Source organism: Osmerus mordax, chromosome 9, assembly GCF_038355195.1.
Source record: "Osmerus mordax isolate fOsmMor3 chromosome 9, fOsmMor3.pri, whole genome shotgun sequence".
NCBI lineage: Eukaryota > Metazoa > Chordata > Actinopteri > Osmeriformes > Osmeridae > Osmerus > Osmerus mordax.
Genome location: NC_090058.1, coordinates 5,661,144 through 5,685,577, shown reverse-complemented (window position 1 = coordinate 5,685,577; position 24,434 = coordinate 5,661,144). Strand labels below are relative to the sequence as shown.

The 24,434-nt window shown below is 42.5% G+C and overlaps 2 protein-coding genes across 2 annotated transcripts; both read left to right on the top strand.

The window, feature by feature from the left end:
• The first annotated feature begins 255 nt into the window (after positions 1-255).
• LOC136949155 (protein delta homolog 1) lies at positions 256-4,042 on the top strand. The gene is made up of 5 exons (XM_067243362.1): positions 256-310; positions 533-596; positions 981-1,111; positions 1,975-2,116; positions 3,067-4,042. Exons 1-5 carry the CDS (start codon positions 256-258, stop codon positions 3,977-3,979), a joined length of 1,305 nt encoding a protein of 434 aa, XP_067099463.1. The 3' UTR covers positions 3,980-4,042.
• Positions 4,043-22,904: 18,862 nt separating this feature from the next.
• On the top strand, positions 22,905-24,434 carry dio3a (iodothyronine deiodinase 3a). The gene has a single exon (XM_067243363.1). The coding sequence runs from the start codon at positions 23,086-23,088 to the stop codon at positions 23,869-23,871; it is 786 nt and encodes a 261-aa protein (XP_067099464.1). The 5' UTR covers positions 22,905-23,085; the 3' UTR covers positions 23,872-24,434.

Below are 24,434 nucleotides of genomic sequence, written 5' to 3'. Positions count from 1 at the left end.
TTATAGAAGCGGGCATTGGTTTCAGGTGCGATGTTGAATCCAGGCATAATTATGATACCTGCAGCAGTGCAAACATGGTAGGGTATACCTGCATCAACTTTTGGAAAAACGTCAACCTGTTCTTCGAGACTATGGACCGGACACACTGAGCGCAGTAGCTATAAAATAATCCATTGATTCCTGACAAAAAATAGACTAACGACTCCACAAATTTTAACCATTTTGCAGGAAAGACGCTTTTAGCTGGAAATTAGGATGTGCCTGTCGACGTGGTGCTTATTTCTGTGCGTGACTGTTGGAATCGCCAAAGGTAGGCTAACAAGGAACAGGGGGATGTATGTATTTGTTGACTTTATAATTAGTGAAATATAACTAGTTATTGGAACATTGCGCCTAAAATTAAACATTTTTGAACATTATCCCCTTGAGGCTTCTGGTAATATTGGCTAATTAGCACATAGTGATTGATTTTACATTTTAAAAACAATTTTGATGTTTCTTCTTTTGTTTTTTGTTTCTGTCATGTTAAAAGGTTTTGAATGCAGTGCAGGGTGCAACCTAGAGAACGGGTACTGTGAAAAACCAGGGGAATGCAGGTACAAAGAATGTCATTCATCTTGATGTTCATACAGTTGATCCTGTGGCTAGCCTAGTTTTTAACGCTCTGCTGGTTTAGTTTGAAATTTGTAACTCAACATTGAAGGTATATTTCCATCCAACGAAACGGTGAAACCTTTCATTTAATTTCATTGTCACATTTATGTAATTTTAATAACACTGCTCCCAAGGTTTGGTGATACAGGGTTAGACATCACACATTCTCAATCTCATGCTTCCCAACCAATTGATTATGTCTGAATTCCTAACTTAATTTTAAATATGAGTCAAATCTAAGCCCTGACCCCTGTAACATGGGTTCCCAGCGGAGCGGTCTAGCTCAAGATCAGCCATGGCTCCTTTGTGTTGTTTGTTGTTTTCAGGTGCCATCCAGGCTGGCAAGGTGCCACCTGCAACCAGTGTGTTCCCTTCCCCGGCTGCCTGCATGGCTCCTGCCAGCATGCCTGGAAGTGTGTGTGTGAGGATGGCTGGGTAGGCAGCCTGTGTGACCAGAGTAAGTTCCTTCTGAATGACCTCCAGGGCTTGAGGGGAAATATACTCAGTTGTGTGAGAGAGGATGCTTACAAGCTGAGAGGTTGCTGAAAACAAAGAGAATTTGAAGACCTAAATCACTATAGAGGATTTGCATACAAACTGTATAAACAGTATATATACAGTATATTTGTGCTACTCATACCATAGCTATATATATGGACACAATTTGTTTGTGGGGGCATGTGTGTTGCTGTCACTGAATGCTAAGTCTTTCTCTCATACAGTATATTATATACAGAGTATATTTATACGTAAATATATTTATACTTAAATATATGTATAATTGAATATAGGTGATGTTCCTCTTACCTGTATATTTATACGTGTCGTTTGCTGTAATGTCAGATAAAGATGTGTCCTCTAAATATTAGTCTGCTGGCCAGTGGAATTTTCTCAGGCTACAGTTAGTAGACTCACAGAGATACTTTTTGATCTTTAATGCTGCATATATATTACTTTTTATATCTCAAGCCAAGTGAAAAAATGAGACCGAAAGAGAGAGAGACAGGGAAGGATCTTGGTAGGAGGAAAGATAAAGCTTTTCCCTTCGAATCTCAGCCTGTCAAACTACAGTATCTTTCATTTTAAAGTACCATTATTGAGGAGACCGAGTGTGAGGATGATTACAAGTCTATGATAGAAAGGTAGACGCTTTGTTTACTTAACCTCGGACAGGGTGATAAAATGCTGTATGTCTGCATTTGTGTGTGTGCGTGCATGTCGTTCTGTCTGCCTGACTGTATTTATGCGTGCAGTGTGTTTGTGTGCACAAACGTATATGGGTACAGTACTAATCATAAAAACCTCACCTGCATTTTTCAGACACCAACCTGTGTTCGTCCAAGCCGTGCTCTGGTAATTCCACTTGCATAGAGACGGGAGAGGGGGGTTACTTATGTGTGTGTCCACCAGGCTACACAGGGGACAACTGCCACTTGAGAAAGAGCCTGTGTCTGACTGACAGGTAAGGACCTTTAGTATGTCATGCTTTCATTAGAATTTTCTTATTAGGTTTAGGCAATCTCCTGGAGCCTCATTTACCAAGATTACAGACATGCTGAGGCCGTGCAGGAATCTCTCTCCTGTCCTTCAAACCTGTGCTGATGGTTCACCAAGGAGTGAAAGGCTGGCTTAACCTGACAGAACCCTCTGAGCCTGGCTGTGTTGCACTTTGTTAGGCTCACTGGGGTATTGACTCTGAAAGGCCCACCTGAAATCCAATTATTTTCTGTCACTAGCCACTGAGTCACCTGGCTCAATACGCTATCTTTGTTTCCGTTCTATTTAAATCATGTAATTAGATTGTTATAGCATGGGCGATAGCTGCCCGTGGACCTCTGGGAATTTTTAATCACCAACTCTGTTGAGCATGGAGCTCGGGTAAGTTCTATTAATCAGCGTTAGAACGAGCTTCCAGAAACGTGGTGTGAATCTGCAGATATGTTTATAAGAAAGATAGCAAGGAAAGGTGCTAGATGAATAAATCCCTGGAATAAATGATGGCTGTTCTCTCTTAAGCTTTCAGTCACAACCTTATCTGTACCTAATAACAGCGCGATTGATCAGATAAATAATGATAATTCTCTCATGGTGAGTACTGTGATGGTAAAATTATTACTGAATCACCGGTTTTACTATTGCATTTTATGAATACAGTTCATCCCATCCATGAAGATAAGACGGAGTATCACAATGAAAGCCTTTTCACTGAAGGTCTACTCTGAATGTTCTCTTACGTCACAAATCATTGCAGGCAGCAGTTGTCTCAAGGTAATCAGACAACTCCTCGCCCTTTCTTTCTCCCTTCTTTTTTCCTCTCTGTCTCCTCTCGCTCTATCTCTCCTTTTTTTCATCCCTTCTTTTGCCTCTCCTCTTCCCTCTCTCCTCCCCTCTCTGCTTATCCCTGTCCTTTAGTTCTCCTTGTCAGAACGGAGGCTTTTGTAGGGACTCAGAGGGCTGGGCAGCCACCCCCTCCTGTCTCTGTCCCCCTGGGTTCTCCGGAGACTTCTGTGAGATGGGTGTCACTGACAGCTGCCAGTCCAACCCTTGTCTCCACGGAGGGAGCTGCACAACAGACGACCACAACCAAACATTCAGATGCTTTTGCACTGCTGGATTTACTGGACCAACCTGTAATTCCACAGACGCCTCCCCCTCCTTTCCTTCGTCCTCTTCACCCTCTTCCTCACCGCCCTCTTCCTACTCCAGCTCTTCCTCCTCTTCACGCTCCTCGACATCCTCATCCGCCACTGAAGCTGTCTCTGCCTGTGCCAGCCAGCCTTGTGCTCACGGTGCCAGCTGCGTGCCCCTCACAGGCGGAGCCATCCACTGTGTTTGTCTACCGGGGTTCTCAGGAGCCACATGTACCCACCAGCACAAGGCCAAGAAGGCTAACAGGCCAGGCGGACGAGCCTTAGATTCCCAGGGTCATGGCCAGGGCCTCCCTCTTCCCCCACAGCACTACTCTCTCCCTGCCCATGCTTTCCACAAGCTACTGCGTCCCCCGGAGAGGGATCTGCTGAAGATCACCCTGAGGGAGAGAGTGCAGGGCTCAGGGGGCCTGGTGAACCAGGGACAACTGCTCTGCTTCGGCCTGCTGGGCCTCCTCACCTGCCTGGTCATCCTGGGCACCACGGGCATCGTGTTCTTTGGCCGCTGTGAGGCGTGGCTGGCCAACGCTCGCTACAGCCAGCTGGTGCACCACCAGAGGGAGCAGTTGCTGAGGGAGGTGGGGAGGGAGGGGGATGAGGGAGGACACTCGGTCAACATCATCCTGCCAGAGAAGATCAAACTCACCAGCTTTGGAAGACACTACACTTCCATTTGACTCCAGGACCCTCTGGTTCCCTTTTCCCTTTCTCTCCTGAATGTGTTTTGAATGACAGAAGATTGTGGCCCTGGAATTAACTAAATAGCGCAGTAGCACTGTGTGACTCTGTGTTTGAATGTAAGGACTAAAAGTCTTGAGTGATGATACAGTTCCACCAGGGTGAATGGCTACAGTAACATATTTAAAAATACTCCTCCAAACTACACAACAGTGTGTATGGAATTCTGATATACTGCATTTTTGTGGACTGTGCTCTTTGTGGAAAATAGACTCTAGAATGTTCCATTGGAAGGTTGGAGGGTCCTGCCTGGTCCTGAAGGTGAACTGGAGGTAAATGGATGAACGTCAAAACACGTGAAGCATCAGGATTTCATCAAGCCTGTATTCAGTCATGACAGTATTGTTTTATTTGAGACGTTAACTTAATTACGATGTTAGTGCTGTTGGGTGATGTGATGTACTGTTAAGAATTAGTGCAGGTACATTCTTTGTCTTGAATCTCTTCTTGTTCTTCATTTGTCTTTGATATCCTTTAGCCTTCGGGGCTAAAGCTTTAACTGTTCTTTGTACTGTGTTTTTGCATTTCATCCACAATTTATCCTTTTGGGATTGTAATTTAGATTGTAATTTAACTGTAATTTTCTCCTTTAGAGAAATGTGTTTTATCTGATTCCTGCAGTCCTCTTGACTTGTTGGTTTTTGGAGAACGTATGGGATGTGTTTGAGGACACATACGCGATATTATGGGATGTGTGAGGTTAAACACTCTTCTCTCTGGGATGTGGGTCAATGTTGTTTATAGCTCAGCCTCTTTTCAGGAAGAAGCTGAAGAAGGAAAAATGGGAAAGTGATGTACTGGAATATTAACCATAAGAAAATAACCTACATGATGAGTGATCGTAACAACATAATATTCCAAAAGTCATACAATGTATAGTAAATAATATACATGGGCAGTTTGGATGTGACAGTTTCATTAGTAAAGTCTGTTTGTTCATATACAGTGAAAGATTACTTTCTTTATTACAGTGAACTCATGCGTCGATAGGATATTGCCTTCGCTGTGTTTTTCCATTGCCTTTCATAATAAATGAAAGAAAGATCTGTACCTGGTGAGCAGATTTCTGTTATTGTTTCCAATAAATCTTTAAAATAAATCTTCACAATATTTACATTTAGTCATTTGGCAGACGCTCTTATCCAGAGCGACTTACAGTAAGTACAGCGACATTCCCCCGAGGCAAAGTAGGGTGAAGTGCCTTGCCCAAGGACACAACGTCATTTGACACGGCCGGGAATCGAACTGGCAACCTTTACATTACTAGCCCGATTCCCTAACCGCTCAGCCACCTGACTCCCCTATATTTCAACACCTTGGGTCATTGTTCTAGTAACTGTACCTCTGCCATGCAGCAGCTTCCTTTCTGGCACCGTGGCCCTGGTTTTCAGACATCCAGAGCTGCTTGTCCAGAGCTGCTAAAGCCCTCACAGAGAGGAACATCTTCCCAGCACACGAGAGAAGTGTAGTCCTACTGAAAAGCCTGCCGGCTGAGATATTATCTTGAGCTGTCTGCCTTAGTGGTCTGCAACACACCGTTTTCGGAGATTCGAGGGTGAACGCTCGCAGACTGTCCCAGCCTGGGTCAAAGGAAGGGAGAGTTCCCTGGATGTAGATTGATGCTGCTGCATATCACAGCAGTGACTTGGGGAAGGTCTTTACCTCCTGACTAGCTTGTATCAATGTGTGTTAAGGCAGCTCAGTGTGTTCCCCTTCCCCTGCCCACTCTGAATCAGCAAGCAAAGTTTTTTACACATCGGTCTGTGTCTCCACCATGTGGTAAGTCACAAACTCAGCAACATTTGCACCCAAACTGATCTGCTACTGTAATTAGCTCCTCATTGATTATTCATGACTTTCTGTCACTTGAGTGTTAGACTCATGTCTAATCTAGACTCACGTAATGCAATGTTTTTGCATTGAGTGCTGCTACACAGAACATTGTGTCTGCATGCTTAGTCACCCTATAGAATACAATGTATTCTATATATACTATATAATACTATATATTGGACTTATTTTGCAGGGCTTCATATTTATATAGAATCATATTAGCAACATCTTAGCAAACATTTTCATGAATTCCCTATGGAGTAAACACTGTTATAATGTGGCACAGCAGCTGCTATCAGTAGTCTGAATTTGCTCTGGGCCAGAGTTTCTGTTGTTGAATTCTTTGATGACAATGTAATGAAGTGAAAGAGCCACAGGGAAGGCAGGGAGAGAGAGAGTGGAAGACATGCAGGAAATCAAACCTTCAAAGCCTTAGCCTATGTGGCTCACACTCTACACGCTCAGCCAATGGGGCGCTCCCAGAAATGTAATACAAGTTATTACATTCATATTGCACTTTTTGATCGCTGACAGTCCACACACACACTCACAATAACCCTGTCTTCTTGGTCAGATGAGGCAGCTCTAAGAGAAGCAGTGCCCCAGATCGACCTACCTCGAGGACTCAGAATACAGGGATCCTTGGAAAGTTGGAAAGAAAGATGTCTTTAATGTACGTATCCCTCTTTTCTAGGTATTAAAAGGAAATTTTATAGACTTGCTCGGTACATTGCAGCATAGAGAGTGTGTTTGTGCACAACCCCAACCCGTCCTCCTGAAAACTCAGGCGCTCATGCTGAACGTTGCTGCAGGGACAGAGCAAGCCCAGTAGGTGTCAGCCTGCAGAGACAGAGCATGCCCAGTAGGTGTCAGCCTGCAGGGACAGAGCATGCTCAGTAGGTGTCAGCCTGCAGGGACAGAGCAAGCCCAGTAGGTGTCAGCCTTCAGGGACAGAGCATGCTCAGTAGGTGTCAGCCTGCAGGGACAGAGCATGCCCAGTAGGTGTCAGCCTGCAGGGACAGAGCATGCCCAGTAGGTGTCAGCCATCCACCATAACAGAAAGCAGCACCACCATCACTCAGGAACTAATTTAAGGTTTAGCAATATTGTTTAGTGACAACCAAAAACATGATTCTTCAAATTATAACATTTGGTTAAAAATCGACATGCATGCCATTGTAAACGGAAGTACTAGTTTACAGTTTGTTAATATCATTTTGTTAATAATTGACCTGGTTAAGAGATAAATTAAAATCAAATGCAAAATAAATAGACATATCTCTCTTTCCCTAGCACTGAGTTTTGGTTGGAAATGAATGTGCCCAAGCCGGGGTCTTAACCGTAACCTTTCCTCCAGGATAGGTTTCCCAGCGCTGCAGTAACCCTAGCCCTCATCTCAGACTGACAGCCTCAGTGAAAATGTCTTAATGCTGCTTCTGTGAAACCCTGTACCTTTGACCTAAAAGTCTCATTTAGTCTGTACACACTAACATTAACCTAGGCAGATAATCAAACTATTCGATTTGAATACTTCCATTGAAAATATGTGCAGGCGTGTGCAACTCATTCAGACAAGAGCACAAAATATGCCTCAATATAGTGTAGTGTAAACTACTTTAAGCAAAGCATTGTGTTCAAGTTCTTTGAATTTTTTTAATTTTCCTTCAACCATGCATAAGATTTTTTTTTTTATAATGTCACAAGAATGTGCCTCGTCCATGAGTAGATGCATACTTCCTTCTGCCCATTGATACGGTTGGCGTGTGTAGTTCGGTAGAAATGGTTCCTACATGAAACTTCTCACAAAAAGATTGTCTTGAATAACCGAGCCATTGATTTTTGGAAATATACATTAATGTTTTTGGAGGGAATACAAGACTTGCCCAATGAAGTTCCATTGTATTCGAGAGAAGGCAGATATCTCTACGGCCGATATATCTCCAAAACTCTGCAACTCACACCAAAACCATCTAGATGGATAAATAGCATTACAGATAAGAAGATTAAAAAAAAAATTGGGGTGCACTGTCCCTTTAAGATGGCCCTGCCTCTGTCTAAAGGACATCCACAGCAGGTAGCAGATTTTTGCTAACTTTAATTTGTTAGAGAAGGAGAGAGAAATAGGTCATTAGCTTCAAAGACAACCTAAAATACTGAAAATGCTTTCTCAGCAGATCCATTTCCAGGCCTGTGTTCTTTCAGTAATAAAGGAAAACGTAGGCTAGCAGGCCCCCATCCCCAAAGCCCTGAACTTCCACCCCAACCCCTCCACCACACACACACACACACACACACACACACACAAATCACACCAAAAACCCACAAGGGACAACCGTTATTTGTGGCAACTGGCCAGATTCAAAAGCATTCCTCTCGGGTGTGTTTTTTTAAGGGTAGACCTACACATGAATGACTTTAATACATCATGGTCACAGGTACCCCAATGTCAGCCTGGACCAGATGAGAACCAGATGAGTTCTTAGAAGGGGGCATTGCAAAGGCCCCTCGACAGGAAACTATGACTATACTCTAGAGCTTACCCAGATGGTCCAGTCTCTCCCTCTCACTCTTCCTCACAAACACACATGCATCAACACAAACACACACAGAAACACATACAGACTTGAACTCTGGCCACGTGGTTAGATGCACTGCACATCAATATCCTTCTTCATTCCTACCCTTATCACCTTGTAATCAGTTATTGAAATCTAATGCATCTCATGGACTTCCTGTATTTGTCTACTATGTACAGTACTTGGAAATGGCCCAGTTAAGTAGAACTTGTTCAGACTGTCTATATAATAATTTTGCCAATGCATTGTCTCTCATCCCAAGCACAAATATAGTACACTTAAAGTATACTTATTTACGAACATACTTATCTATGACAAAGTTGTCAATAAGTATGTGAACGGACAAACTCAGTCCATTTTAAGTACACTCCAGTTGCGTAGAAAAAAATCAACGGAACAAAATTGTATTAAGCTCTCAATGAATACATTTTCATTAAATGCAAGCATACTCCACTTCGTAGGTATAAATGCAAATCAGTAAGAAGAGGTGGTTTTAGTGGTGATGCCATGCAGGTTTGGGCCCGGCTCCTAGCTGACCGATGACACAGTTGTGGAGGCTCTGATCAAAGACCAATCAGATGGACTCCTGGGGCGGTCGCCATGAATAAATATATAGATGCTGATGGGATGAGTTGCATGCGGTCTGATGTGGCCTTTCAAGAGAAATGGGGTCTTTACTTTTCTCAGAAATTGTGTAAATGAAAAGATGTGAGGCTACCGCAGTTCCATCTCAATGAGCTCTTTGTTTCCAGTGAAAGCCAAGTTTATATAGGGTATGTTGTGCTTGCCTAGAAAGCAGTGTTCTGTGAGGACACTCACATATTGAATTAAACATGTTGAAATTATTACCATGCTGAGGGCCAACCCTGTCTGTAGGCCCTGCTGGTCTGGTCTCACCTCTGAGAATCATAGAATGAAAGTATGTCTATGAAAAGAAGCTCTCATCCGAGCAGCAGGATAATCAGTCTCTCTCTCTCCAATCTCTTCTATCTTTCTCTCATTCTGAAAGCAACCTCACCTTTCCCAATCCCTCCTCCCCCCATCCTCCTACGCTCCTCTGAGCGTGTTAGCGTTCTCTCCTGCTGGAAGATCATCTGAGGTAAAGCGGTTTCTCTGTCAACAGTCTCAGCCCCCGGGGAGACAATTTAGCAGAGAAAAGAGGTCTCTGTGAAGTTCTCTGAAGGAAAAATGCAGAGTAAAAAAAAGTATTGTACAGGCCTTTCTGTGATATGTCGTGCTGATATAATGTGCCTGTTCGAATGTGCTGAATATTTTTTTTTAATAGGAACTTTGTAAACTTTAATACCTTTGATTTGAGAGAGTGAAAACAATTCTGAAATTCATCACTATAGTCATTAAGTACAGTACAGTTTATCTAGACACATCCTGTCTGACTGATGGAATTCATGTCTACTTGACCTGAACTGACCTTTAAAGAGACCGACTGGCCCTGGTATTACCTCCATTACCTCACATGACGTGGTTGCTTAGCGTCCATTTACTAGGGGCATCCTCTGACTGACACATACAAACACACATACATTTAGCTGTGTGGTGGCTGGTCCAAGTTCCATAATGAGGTAATACGAGTCCAGTGTTCTGTGGGCCGAAGCATGCAGCCACTGGGCTTGAGGAGGATTTAAACACTACTACTTAGCAGCTCTTAACCTCACTGACCCCTTCGGGACTGACACAAAATCCTGTTGTGCCAGAGAATTACACTAAGCTCATGGCTTTCAACCCATGCCCCAGAAAGCACATGGATTGGAACATGTATGAAAGATTTTGCTGGAAACTGTCACTCTAATGTAACATAGAAGGTATAGCATTATGTTTTCCGACCATGTAGTCCCTGTAAACGGCCATTGCAATTGGGAAGGTTGGAGCCAACTCTCAGATTAGTTGTTGAAGGCTGGTCTATAGCCAGATGATCTCAGACAGCAGGTTAGCCTAGCCATGTTCCTAGAAAGTCACCTAAATTATTAGCTCAACCTTTATCTAGGACACCTGATTAGAAGATTAGAAGAGTAAACCGTTTTTATCTTATACAGGTTTCCTTGTAACTGGAGGATCTTTCACAGTCTAGATCATGGTTGATCTGCTAAAGTCTAAATCATTGAAAAATACTTGAAGGTACATCAACGACCACTACAGGCTAGATTCTGATCAAACTTGCTCATCTGCTACAGGCTATAGATTGTAGCTAGCACATATTATAGGCTATAGATTGTAGCTAGCACATATTATAGGCTATAGATTGTAGCTAGCACATGTTATAGGCTATAGATTGTAGGTAGCACATGTTATAGGCTATAGATTGTAGCTAGCACACGTTACAGGCTATTGTAGCTAGTTCACTTTTTGTGAGCTAGCTACAATATGTCTGATTATCTGTTACAAGTGATGCCCAGATGCCCTCATTGCACACATGCAAATAGGGGAAGGCATCTCCTACTGTTTAGTATGTAGGACACAATGTTCTTTTGTGTGTATACGTGAGTGTATTGGTGAGTAGATACGTCTGGTAGTGATGTGCAGGACATCTTGGTTTAGGTACAAGGTGTTATTTGGGTGAGTTAGTTCTACAGAAGGACCCCTAGCCAACCCCTAGCCAAGCTGCCATGACTTATGCATACTGTCAGCAGTGCATGAGACACTCCACAGGAATCACAGGTTAAGATCAAAAGCAGATGTGTGTGTCTGTTTTCCCTTCCCACCCAAGACAAGAGGCCCTTTGCCCTTATGAGAAAGGCAGAGATGTGGTTTGCTTCTCCGTGTTTGTTTTTTTGTAACAGTGGCGTAGTTAAATATGTAGGATTCTGAATGAACTTGAAAAGGTTTTGCCTGAAGAGCAGAGTTTGTAAGAGTGCATGTGTGAGGATTGAGGTGTTGATGCTCTTTATTGCGTTGGTGTCACCTTCTCCATTTAATGGCTCCCACTATGTGAGGTTGTGTCTCAGCACATCTGGAAAACTGTACCTGGAACCGTTCCCATTCTCAAAGACCACCCTCCACCCGTACTACAAATGCGTCACTTTGTTGAATATTTCTTAATGATTCCAGTAAAGCCATTTTGAGTGGTCTGTTCTGGAAATGCTGTATAAAAAAAACTGTTCTAGTAAACCAGCTGTGATGTAAGTTCAAGCAGGTGATTTTGGCTGCAGCCAAACCTCCAGTTTCTCCCAACAAAGGATGTCTGAGTCCATGGTAGAGCTGAATATACAGTACACAGACAGTATGACAGTAACTGGATGTCTGTGGTAGATGTGTGAAAGATGTGGTACTTAGATAACCACATGCTTCTAAATCCTACAGTCAATGCAGTTCTCTTTTCTCTGTTCTCCAATAGCAGGACATAAACCCCTTTTATTCCCTTTGTGATATTTGTTATCCCTTTGTTCTGTGAGTTTCATATGCCAATTGACTCCAGGCTGGCTAAACCAGGAAATAACTCTGGTAATAGGAACAGTTTGTTGTTAAGTTCCTGGAAAGCTGCTTCCTCGGAAAACCCGTGCCTAGCTATAGGCATGGGTTTTACGCAAATAGTTTAAGTTCAAGTCAAGTCTTTTATTGTCAGATGCACAGAACAACACAGGGTCAGACTTGGCACTGAAATTGTTTGGACAAGACAACGCAAAGCAACCTGGCATAACATGACATGTAATTACTCAGAACAAAGGTTACACCTATGATAAGCTAACATATAATATAAAAAACAACCTAAATATACAGTATACTAAACCTATAATACACATAATATCCTATACTAACCTTATAACCTATACTAACCTAAAGACACGTATGGTACAATTAGTACAATATTGCTGTTTGTGCAACCAGTAGCTGAACGTGCAACCAGTAGCTGAAGTGACAGTGTGTCAAATGACTACTGTGAGTGTCAACAGTGTCCATATCAATGTTCATTCAGAAGCCTGATGGCCCTTGGAAAGAAACTGTAGTCCAGTCTGCGTGTGCGAGCCGAATGCTTCGGTATCGCCTGCCAGAAGGCAACGGAGTAAAGATGGGTGAAGGATGGGTGGTAACAGTCTCTTAGGATTCTGCCAGCTTTCCTGAGGCATCGTGTGTGGTAGGTGTCCTGTAGGGCAGGGAGCTTCCTGCCGATGATGAACTCAGCAGACCGGACCACACTACATAGGGCCTTGCGGTCCCTGTCTGTGCAGCTCCCATACCACACTGTGATGCAACCAGTCAGTATGCTCTCTATAGTGCATCTGTAGAAGTTAGTGGGGATGACTGAGTCCAGGCAAAACGTCTTCAGTCTCCCCAAGAAGAAGAGGCGTTTCCGTGCCGCTTTGACCACCTTGCCCGTGTGAGCAGACCAGGTGTGATCATTGCTGATGTTCACCCGGAGGAACCTGAAGCGGCTGACCTTTTCCACTTCGGATCCGTTGATGTGTAGGGTGCATGCTCCTCCTCCTGCCGCCTCCTATAGACCAAAATCATCTCCTTAGTCTTTCTGACGTGATCCCATGATGTCAGGGTATCAACCTCCTCTTTGTAGGCTGACTCGTCACTGTCAGAGATGAGGCCCACAATGGTTGTCGAGTGAAAGAAATGATGGGCTTATGTACAATGAATGTGTTTAATAGTTGTTTAAAATAAATTTACAGTTGGCTAAGATTCTTGATAGAATGGAGATGACCAGGAGCCAGGAGGGGTAATCTGGAGACATGAAGTCTAGGAGTTTTAAGACATTTACATTTTACATTTTAGTCATTTAGCAGACGCTTTTATCCAGAGCGACTTACTGTAAGTACAGGGACATTTCCCCTGAGGCAAGTAGGGTGAAGTGCCTTGCCCAAGGACACAACGTCATTTGGCACAGCCGAGAACAACTGCATGTCTGTATGGTGATTGTGGACGGACCAATGTCTGTTGAAGGATGTTCTGGGGGGTCCAAGGCCATCAGCTGGGTAGTGCTGGTGTCTGCTGGACTCTCCGGTTCCATTCTAGAATACTAGATGGAGCTGTATGGAATTGTCTTTGTGTTATTGTCTTATGTTTGTGTGTCGATTACGTTATGTTGTTAACGTTATTATGTATATGTCATACTTCAAATAAACTAGTCTAGTCTGGAGGGGATGATGGTGTTGAATGTTGAGCTATAGTCAATGAACAGCATCCTTACATACGTATACCCTTTGTCCAGGTGGGAGAGAGCGGTGTGCATTGTCAGGGCGATGGCATCAATAGAAGACTGAGGGGAAAGGGCCCTTGGTTACACAGCTTAGGAGCTGCATAGGAGATAATCATTCATGATAAATCATTCCAAAAAGGTTCTGAATTATAACCTTATCATGAAAAGATCCCATTGTTAGTATGACATAACAACCCTATAAATATAGACAAAAAAGCCACTGTACTATGTTCAATGTAAAATTTAAGTTAAAAAAAACAAGACATTACAACATGATGGTTTAAAAACATCATTAGCGGGCTAATAATTGTGTATCTGCTAAAATTACACTCTGTGAACATACATATGTATCTTCCACTAGCTATGATTAAGAGGGGCAGCAGGTGTTTTGTCTTGGCAAACACAAGCAGAGAAGGCAGCTCATCTGAGGAGTCTGGCTAGAAGAGGAGAGTCCTCATTTGAACTTTGTGGGAATGAGACAGCGAACACTCTTGCCTCCACCCAGCTCTGTGCTCGGGGCTCTCAGCTCTCCTCTGCTGCACTGAATTCAAATTATGTTCATCTAGGAGGCTGCTGGACAGACACACCATGTGTCACAGTGGTGGCTCGGCAACCAGGCTGCGCTGTTGTTATTAGCTCTATTATAAGGAATAGAAAGTTAGAGATACAACACAAACTGTGTTGCAAAAAACGGTGCAGGGAACGTACAGTCTGTACACACACACACACACACGGGCACCCGCACAGACGCGCCCACACACGCCCACAAACACATACAGCATTTGATTGCATAAACAGTGAATGAAGCTGTACTGTCATTGCCCTCCCTAATGAAAAGTGCTCTGATGACTTGATCGAGAGAGGGAGCTTTATTGCCTTGGCAACCAAATGCACCTGAAAGAGAAACAAAACAAAAAAAGAACCGCATTGCGTCATGGCATCAAAACAAATTTTCGGGACAAACCAACACAGTTTCACACCCTGACAGAGACAGACAGACAGACACACACGGATGTGAACACAGCCAAAATGAGTTTTCCGGAAGTTAAAAACAATTGGTGACAGCACTAATGCCTTGACTGCACTGCAAGCCTATCCCCACCACAGCAGACAGGGTTGAAAGTCAAGCTGAGGTAATCTGCAGTCTGCAGTCACAGTGCTAAGCTGCTGGGGAGGGTAAGAGAACAACAAGGCAGTGTGGGGCGAGGATTTCACCACTCACCCCTGCATAAGTCTCATGTTCTTGGGAAACACCTGATTGGTTGCCAGATGTTGGCTTGTGTTTCCGGATGCAGTTGTGTGACAAAGGCAGAGATACAGAAGGGCATTTGCCAAGCATCTTTAAAGGGGATAATCTATGAAGCTTTGAGATATTTTTGGAGTGAATCCTTGCCCTTTAAAACAGTAGCATTTCCGCAGAATTATCTCTACTTTGCAAGAATGAAAAACCGGATGTCATTGTTTCTGCTGCTTGAAATATTCAGTTGATACTGAGGACAGGTGATGTTTATGATGGCAGGCAGAACTTGATCCCCAAAACTTTTTTATTCTAAGAATTTCAACACAATGCTTAAACTGAAACTAGCTACTACTAGGATTGAATAAAACTACATAACTCTAATGTATTTTAAATGTTCCCTTCACGGGACACATTTATGAAAATGAATAAGTCACTAGTTAAGAAGATGGTTCAAGGTTTAAAAATAAATAAAATGTAAAGTTTTCTTTTTTTACTATATCACCTCCAAATCTAGTTTTAAATAATATCAAACATCCAAACATTTGGAGAATATCACAGGTGTGCTTAAACTGACATTTCTGTATATTTTAAATAAGTATGCATACTTATTATTTATGAATATTGCATAGATTAAAAAGCATAGATTTGTTACTGCTCATTTACACTTCAAAATACTATGAGTGAAGTGTAAATAAAACAAGGTTCTCTTCTCATTTCCCTTAGTGCAAGAGGGAATGGTGCATGTGGCAGCCTCTTACATTTACATTTAGCAGACACTCTTATCCAGAGTGACTTACAGTAAGTACAGGGACATTCCCACGAGACAAGTAGGGTGAAGTGCCTTGCCCAGGGACACAACGTAATTTTGCACGGTCGGGAATCGAACCAGCAACCTTCTGATTGGTAGCCCGATTCCATAACAGCTCAGCCATCTGTTGAAACAGTTGCATCAAAACGAAGAAATTTGTCAATCCTGTGTAAAAATGGTCCTAACCTATATGACTAGTTAGGGTGGGAATAATAATAAATACATAATAAATAACTATATATGAGAGAGAATATAGGTTGTGCCTCATACCAAGTTTTTTTTCTGTAATAACGTGTACTACTCCACCCACCCTCTTGTGACCAACCCATCCTACTGTGCTCTGCCAATGCCTGGCCCCTACCCCACCCATGTCCCACCCTGACCTGCCCTATCTTAACCTGACATGTTCTGCCCTGCTTGAGAGTTCAGTGTTGATGCAATGTTTAGATCAGCGTGACCAGGACTGTGATGACTAAAAGAAGCAGCCTCCGCTATTGAAACTCACATGGTCCTCAGACACAGCACGTAATGTCACACTCAGAACACACAAATACACATACAAAAAAGTACATGGTGTCCTCAAACCAAGCTGGATGCTCCCTGTAAGCTCTGCCCAGAGACTGGATCTGAACCATCCATGTCTGACACACACGCACACAAACACACACATACTTACCAACACACACCCACACACACACACACACATACTCCATCTCATGAGGGGCCGGCTGATTGATGTGGCAGCGGCTGTAGCCTGGTATTTCTTGTATTAATAACCAGGAGATGAAAGGAGCACAGCGCATGCTGAACTAGTATAGCTGGCCTATGTTTCCTTTGAAAACAGAGTGTGCCAGGATACACCAGGGGGTCCCACAAGCCAGGACTGTAACAGAGTATGGAGTGCATTGGGGGAGGGGTACACATATGGTGCCTGGTTGTGTATGCGCTTGTGTGTGTGTGTCTTTACCAAACTTAAACTTGATAAAGCCAAACAATTCTTCAGTAAATCCATTATGAATCCAAAGAAAATCCAAAATGCGTAAGTGTGTGTTTGTGTGTGGCCTTGTACAACTACCCAACCAAATGTCCTCACAAGTGTAGGGAAACGTGAAAAACCTGACCTTGCCCTGGTCCTTTTGTTGGCTCTCATAATGCTTTTTTTCTGGTGGTTTTAGGGGTTTTAGAGTTGGGGTTAGAATTTGTGTTCGGGTTAGAATTACATTAAGGCTTAAGGTTAGGGTTGGGGATAAGGGGTTAATGGTTAGATATGGTTAGAACACCATTTTTAATGGAAGTCAAACAGTTGAACGGTCGGACCCCAATGGGATTGAAGAGCCAACGTATGTGTGTGATTATGGTCCTTTTTCATGATACCCACAGGTATCCAGTAACCAGTCTCAACAATTAAACAGTATATGTCATTTCATGTCATTAAACAGTATATTTTAAACAGGTATGCTGAACATTTAGGAATGCTTATAACAGTGTACACTGTACACAAACGAATACTCTATGGTATTATAATTCTACAAGCAGTGTGTGCATCAACTTTTTTTGTGAATTAAAAGACAAGCCTGTAATCATTCCCACAGACTTGCTAAGATTGCAAACAGACATTCTGTTGGGTGTGCTTCTGCTTCTTTGTGCTTTTCCAGGAAAATGCTGCCCCTCACTCTATAGTGTGAGTTGAGATAGATATACAGAGTTTAAAATGTCCTCTGCTGCACAGACTTCTTAGACACCATCTGGTGTTTACTGTATCACATCATGCTAATGATGTCATGATAACCACGTAGACACTGACTGACAACTGGATAGTGATGGGTTTACTCACTAAATGCTTCCAAAGACTTAATCTGGATTCAGTTTGGCCAGGAAGTGAATAAGATACCAATGTGAGTTTGCGCAATTTCTTTCACAGATCTATCACTCTTCTATAATGTTTACGTTGTGAGAGAAAAACACAAAAGCACCAACAGGAGATTTGGAATTGACAGGACATGTTCTGTGGATTTCAAAGTAATCTCTCTTCCTGTAAATGTTTGGTGATTTTACTAATCCTCAAAAAGTTGAACAAAATCCCTTCAACTATGTCTAAAGAGCATCCTTATAGATATAAGACTAAATGGGGAATGCAGGAGTAGAGGGCTCTTTCTGTTAACACCACATAACGCCTTTAATGTGTGCATTTAGGAAACGCTTTCATCCATAAACTTTAGAAGAGGAAGAGTTACATGGCATATACAACCTAGATACAACCTAGGTTGATCAGAGCGTGATTATATCTCCCTCATCCTGCTTCCACCATCTGGTTAGTGTGGGTGCACTCTGGGAGGACTGGCATCTACGGTTATACAGACGGACACACTCTAATGAGCTCTATCAGACTGAGCAGAGGGAGAGGTCACATGAGGACAGTCTATTTCCACGTCTCTCTCACTCTCGCTCTGCCCATGCCTCTTCACTTGTAGATATGTGGGGTTCTCAAACGGGGGAGGGCCCTGACAGGAGGGCTCCTTCGCTAATTCACTTCTGAACCTTTTTTTTCATGTTTAGATATCATCTTATCCTCCTGTAGTCTGCAGTGTGATTTCTTGAAATCGATTCCATGTGTTCCAAGCCCCCTCTTCTCCTTGTTTGAAGCGGTTCCCGTTGGCCAGGGAGGGGGGTCTGGAGAGTTGCTGGGCAGAATAATTGCATAATGATAAGAGGGAGGCGGGAGCTGCCTTCTGATGTCTAGGGAACTACAGACTTGGTGCAAAGGTTAGAACAAAAAGGTTTCTGCTAAACATCAGCAGACAACCTCAGACTGGGGCGAAGATTCACCTTTCAGAATGACAGAACAGCCCGCAGCACAGCAAAGTCAACACTGTAGTAGCTTTGGTACAAGTCTCTTAACGTATGTGGCCAGGCAAATGCCTGGACTTGAACCCCAGACCTGAGGATGATAGTTTTACAGACACGCTACATCCACTATGATAGACCTTAAGAGGATCTGCACGGACAAATGGGAGTAACTGCACTGACAGAATGTGTGCAGGGCTGCAGGTGTACAGAGTGACTCTGATAAAGCGAGCTTGCTTATGGTGTTCACTGTGCTGTATGTTGCAGTACAACCCAGCAGGAAAATAAACAGACACCTTTCTCTGACTGACTCCAATCTTTAGGTTTCAGTCTGTCAAAGTCTGTAAGAATTGTAAACATTTTTCATCCTTTGTTGTTATTTATTAAGAGAATTATGTTTATAAGAGCCACTTGTGATTGGTTATTACATTTCAATGGTACAATGGTATAGAATGAATGCCTCTGTCAATACAAATAGTTTAACCTTTGAGTTATAATGAAAGAATGAGATGAGACAATTACATGCATTTAAAAGTAATCAAGCATTTGATTAGACTCACAATCAATTATCAGGAAATCCTGTCAGCAGTAATGCTCGAAGTAATCCTTATTTTAGGGGAACAACCTTTAGGTTGTGGTTTCTGGAACCCTTCCATCGCTCCATCTCTCCTTCCATCTCTCCATGTGGGAGGCACCGGCTGGGTTTATTCCTGCACTTCATCGTCCTCAAATGAACCCGGGAGCTGATGCCAAGAATCTCAGTTCATAGAAGGTAAGTGGGTTAGCGGCCAGCACAGTTCTTCAGCAGCTAACGCAACCAAGAAAGAAAATCCTGCAACACACGAGACGTTAGTAAGCATGCTTTCTTTACTGTACCTATTAATACACGTCAATCCCCCTAGAATGATGGAGAAGATTAAGGATCCTTAAGGACTTACAAACCAGGGAGGAGAAATGAGCAGAGAATACAACAAAAGGAGAAGGGGAGAAGAAAAGAGGAGAAGAGGGGAGAGGGTAGGACCAGAGGGGAGGAGACGGTGCTAGGAGTGTGTGTGTGTGTGTGTGTGGGGGGGGGGGGGGGGGGGGGGGGGGTTTATCCAAAGGGACCTTGTAGTGTTCTGGATAAGCTTGATTTAATTTACCCCACTTTCTCAATTAGTTCCCAAGTGTTACAACATTGAGGTAAATCTAATGAACCCCTAATTACTTACAGGTCTGGCCCAGGTTTTCTACAAACTAAATTATTTCTCAACTGTTCAGATATCAGGTCCTCATCTCTATTACAACAGAGACGACAGCAGAGCATAGAGCCTGAATCTAACAAAATTATTTGATAACCAACTTCCACTATTTGTCTTCGTCAATAACACAATCTTAACCAGTGGTTTATGGTAAAGCAACTGTAAGGTTGTGTTCTGACATCAGATTGTGCTACCATACTGCAAAATATATAGGGATAACCTTAGGCTGGCAGTGTGTGAATGTAGTACCTGCTATACTTGTGCACATTGTGTAGGTCTCTCTGAGCGGTACCTCTATTTGTTAGGACAGCTTTATGAATGTATATGAAAGCAAGTTAGAATCCAATAGGATATGTTGGCAAAGCTGTTGCATTGCTGGTGTGAATTCTCCTGTTGCCATTGAATGTGAACAACGTACAACACACTACAACACTGCATGCCTAAATCTTAACCAGGATCCAAGTGTCCAGTCCAGACCATTTTGACCATGAAGCACAAACGTCCACAATTGCTCCATTCTACCATAGGGACCTATACTGAGTCCTTATTTCCACCAACATGAAGAACGCCTAGCCTGGCTCTAACAGGGTCATGTATTTCCAATGACAACCATTCATTCATTTGGACTCTTTGAGCGTCTGTAGCATTAGAAGAATGTGTGGTATTTCCTGACTGTGACTTGGATTTATGGCGCATATTAGCGTTACCGAAGGATGGGGCTCAACCAATGTAGTTGCTCAGGGGCGTGCTGATCATGTTATCCCAGAATCACCAATGTAGGTGTCAAATACTTCAGTGAACCGGTTATAGCGTTTGAGCTAATCTTTTGTAGATAATTGTTCTATTTAAATGTATTTATTATTATTATCATTTACATTTACATTTAGTCATTTAGCAGACGCTCTTATCCAGAGCGACTTACAGTAAGTACAGGGACATTCCCAAGGACACAACGTCAGTTGGCATGACTGGGAATAGAACTGGCAACCTTCGGATTACTAGTCCGACTCCCTCACCGCTCAGCCACCTGACTCCTAAGTAGTAGGCCTAATTATCAGACAAGCTGAGAAACTCTTAATGCAAAGTATTTATCTTATTGGGTGTGCTTTGCCTTTGGCAAGGGCACAACCTTTGTTCTCTCATATATATATTATTTATTGTTTATTTTCGCCCCCCTAAGGATCAGTCAATATTTGGACTACATACACAACGGCGGTGTCAAAAGGTTCGTCTTGGTAGCGATTGCGTTGGTTGTATTTTTATTTACGGGAGACACTACAAAAACATCTACACAGCTGTAGGAAGTCGGCACTCCCCTTACTTAAATCAAAAGTCTATCTAACTGCTAACCTTAACTTCATTGCCACAGCCTAAACTTTGTCAATCTGTTCATGAAAATAATTAATTTCAGCCTAAACCGTACAACGGAACTTAAATCCAATTCAACCAACGCAATCGCTACCAAGACGAACACAGCAGTAGTCTAGTATTGTACCGTAGTAGTAGAATTTACCGGGGCAGCTTCTCCACACAGGGATAGCGCACTTTGCGTTGTTACTGTTGTTACTTAATGATCGCTACCAGTGAGCTTTTCATGAAAGCGATTTTCCACTAAATAAATGTCAAGCTTATTTACGTTTTTGGGGGCATATTTTCAGTTAGAAGATGGTACTGTTTGAATCGCGATTCAATCTTCTACTGCCGGTAAAGTCGTAGAATAATCTTCAAAGGGGGTTCTTTATTCATGAATGAATGCAATATGAGTAGGCTAAATGCCTTAAAATATCACTAGAAGGGAAAAACTTAAAAGGACGTTTAAGTCATAGAGATTAGGTCAATTTTTACACCGGTCTGCCAAATGTATTCGTTTTGATTAAACGATGAGGATGCCTTTTGCAGGGGAAATGAGAAGATTTATTACATTCTACACTTCACTCGTATTTTCAGTTGTAAATTAGCAGCAAAAAAAAAATGCTTTTAAATCTATGTAATCTTTATAAATAATAAGTATGCATTTTTATATAAAATATACAGAAATATCAGTTTTACAAATGTCATTCAAAAACGGACCCCTGTGCAACCGACGCAAGCAAGCACACCCTACAATTTCCCCAGAAATTGTACCCTCTCTAGTTTAGTCTGCCACATGATACCAGGCACCAACTGTGGATATATTTAGTTTAGAATTATGTCCGAGGTGACTTCTCAATGTTCATGCTACTGTATGAGCGGGCCGTGGTTGCAATTTTTACACATGACAGAGAGGAGGGGTGACACTACCTAAAGCTTAAAACATGTGAAAATATTTTGAGATATGCGCTGAAACATGTACAATACTTTTCCCCGCGCAAATGTTGAATGAAGTGTATAGGACATCAGTGGCGTAGAACAAGGCTTTAAGCATGCCGTAAATTTAGCAAGCCCCCTTTCTGTCTGTGCTGTTACCCAAGCACTGCTCATTTTATGGGGTTAAGGATGATGTACGTAGACAACCACTGGGCATCATGCTCGCAAAAGTCACACGGTTATTGTTATAGGTCTACTGTCTATGCTAGAAATGAGTTTGTGATGGGAATGGCGACAGTTCAACATGGTAGCCTATACAATTTGACAAACTTAAATTTGGGAAATTTAAGAGCATTCGTTGATGTCCTTCGGACATAGACTTTTGAAATGTTCAGAAACATTTTGTTATTAGGCTATCTAGCCTTTCAGCGTTTACATTCCCGCGAACTGAAAAGTTAAAAACCAAAAGTTTTATTGGATATTAAGCCTATTTATATTCTACCAAAAAATTGCTGTCAGACTACAACACTATTGATACAATACGTTTATTTGCCGTATTGTAATTTTCTTTTCATTAAAATAGTCAGCTAAAAGTTTGACTGTGTTTAGTTTGTAGTTATTGTAGGCTATAGTTCCGGACAGAAAGAACCCATAGTAACAATTGTTAATAGTTAAATAAAACTCAAGATCCACCTGCTACTCTGGCTTCATTTCTCCAGGGATGTTTTGGAAGAACAGATGATTTTGTTGATGATCGACCATACGCGCGCGCACACAATACGGAAAGATACACGCACACACAGTACTTACAAACATATATCTTCCTCTCCTCTCTTGTTATACGTTGGAGTGGAGGGTAATCCCGCCATGTGAGGACTCGACCGGGCTTCGAAGGCGGGCTGTTTCCATTCAATCCACCACCGGCACTATAAAAAGGGGAGTTGCGCGCAACTAGCAACTTCAGCCCAGAGGATCGTTACGCACAAGAACGTGAACTGAACACAAAGTTATATAGTGGCTAGTTTGAACATAGTGACCGGTCTGCGATTTTCAGAGGCTATGAATAGCCTGAAAGCTTTGAAAAATGCTATAGTATGTCTTATTCTGTTGCCCCGTTTTCTTCTGGCAGCGTTAATGCTGTGGTTGCTGGATTTTTTGTGCATACGAAAAAAGGTGTTTTTTAAAATGAGGGAACCAGAAGGAAGTATTATTGACCCTCCCTTGTGCATTTCCGATTCGAATCGAATGTGTAGCTGGGAGTCTCTGAAAGCCGTCTGGCACGGACAGAAATTAGACTTCCTTAAATCTGCGCATCTTGGATATGTGGCGCCGAACAGTGAAGTTGTACAGCTGGGAAACCAGAGGCGCAGTCGCATCCTGGACTACGCCAGAGACAAAAGACCGCTCATCCTCAACTTTGGAAGCTGCACCTGACCACCGTTTATGGCACGCCTCAAGGCGTTCCAGGGGGTCATGCGACAGTATGCTAACATCGCAGACTCGCTGGTAGTGTACATAGAAGAAGCGCACCCCTCGGATGGATGGGTGAGCTCCGACGCACCCTACCAAATTCCCAAACACCGCTGTCTGGAAGATAGACTGAGTGCCGCTAAACTGATGTATCTGGAGGTACCGGAGTGTCTTGTAGTCGCAGACAGTATGGAGAACTCTTCCAACGCAGCATACGGAGCTTATTTTGATAGACTTTACATCCTCCGAGAGGGAAAGATCGTTTACCAAGGTGGCAGGGGACCAGAGGGCTACCGCATCTCGGAGCTCAGGGACTGGCTTGATCAATACAAACAAAGTATCGACCATTCCAGAAATGTTGTTATTCATGTTTAGGGTCAGGTTTTTCTCAAAATAAGGTTGTCAGAGCACAACAATGATCTGTTACACAGCTGCTATAATGTACAAATATCACAAGCTGCAACATTTGTCTCCTGTGTCCGAGGGGCACATTCTTACCTGGGTAGATGCGTTAATTTATCACAGGGTTTTTTGGTCGGTTTTAGTTAGGCTATAGACGTTAATTTTATCTTCGTCTCTACCGATTCTGTTGTTATCCTGTAAAGTAGACCAGTGTATGTTAGTCACATGAAACGTATTTTTATGAAAAACAGTGTTTTGTCGTATTTCTGTGGAACGAATGTGTGTATTGAGCAAAAGGATATTCACCTTGTCCTTTACCAATATCGCCAGTATTTTTTGTGAAGTTCGGTTTTTAAAAGGTGCACGACCAGAAAACCGACACTGATGTTTTTCATACTGGAGATCATGGTTATCGGAAAGCTTTTCATCTACCTTCATTTGTAAATATGGTTAACTTTTTATGGATATATTTTGTAATAAAATAAACAGCTGTTTATTATAATTTGACATATAGCCTACATAATTTAGTGTAACTC

Bases quoted from the DNA above. Each gene is read 5' to 3' on its own strand.
- LOC136949155 (XM_067243362.1), top strand. From the start codon at position 256: ATGTGCCTGTCGACGTGGTGCTTATTTCTGTGCGTGACTGTTGGAATC. The intron at 311-532 runs GTAGGCTAACAA...TCATGTTAAAAG, and splicing joins GACTGTTGGAATCGCCAAAG to GTTTTGAATGCAGTGCAGGG. The intron at 597-980 runs GTACAAAGAATG...TGTTGTTTTCAG, and splicing joins GAAAAACCAGGGGAATGCAG to GTGCCATCCAGGCTGGCAAG.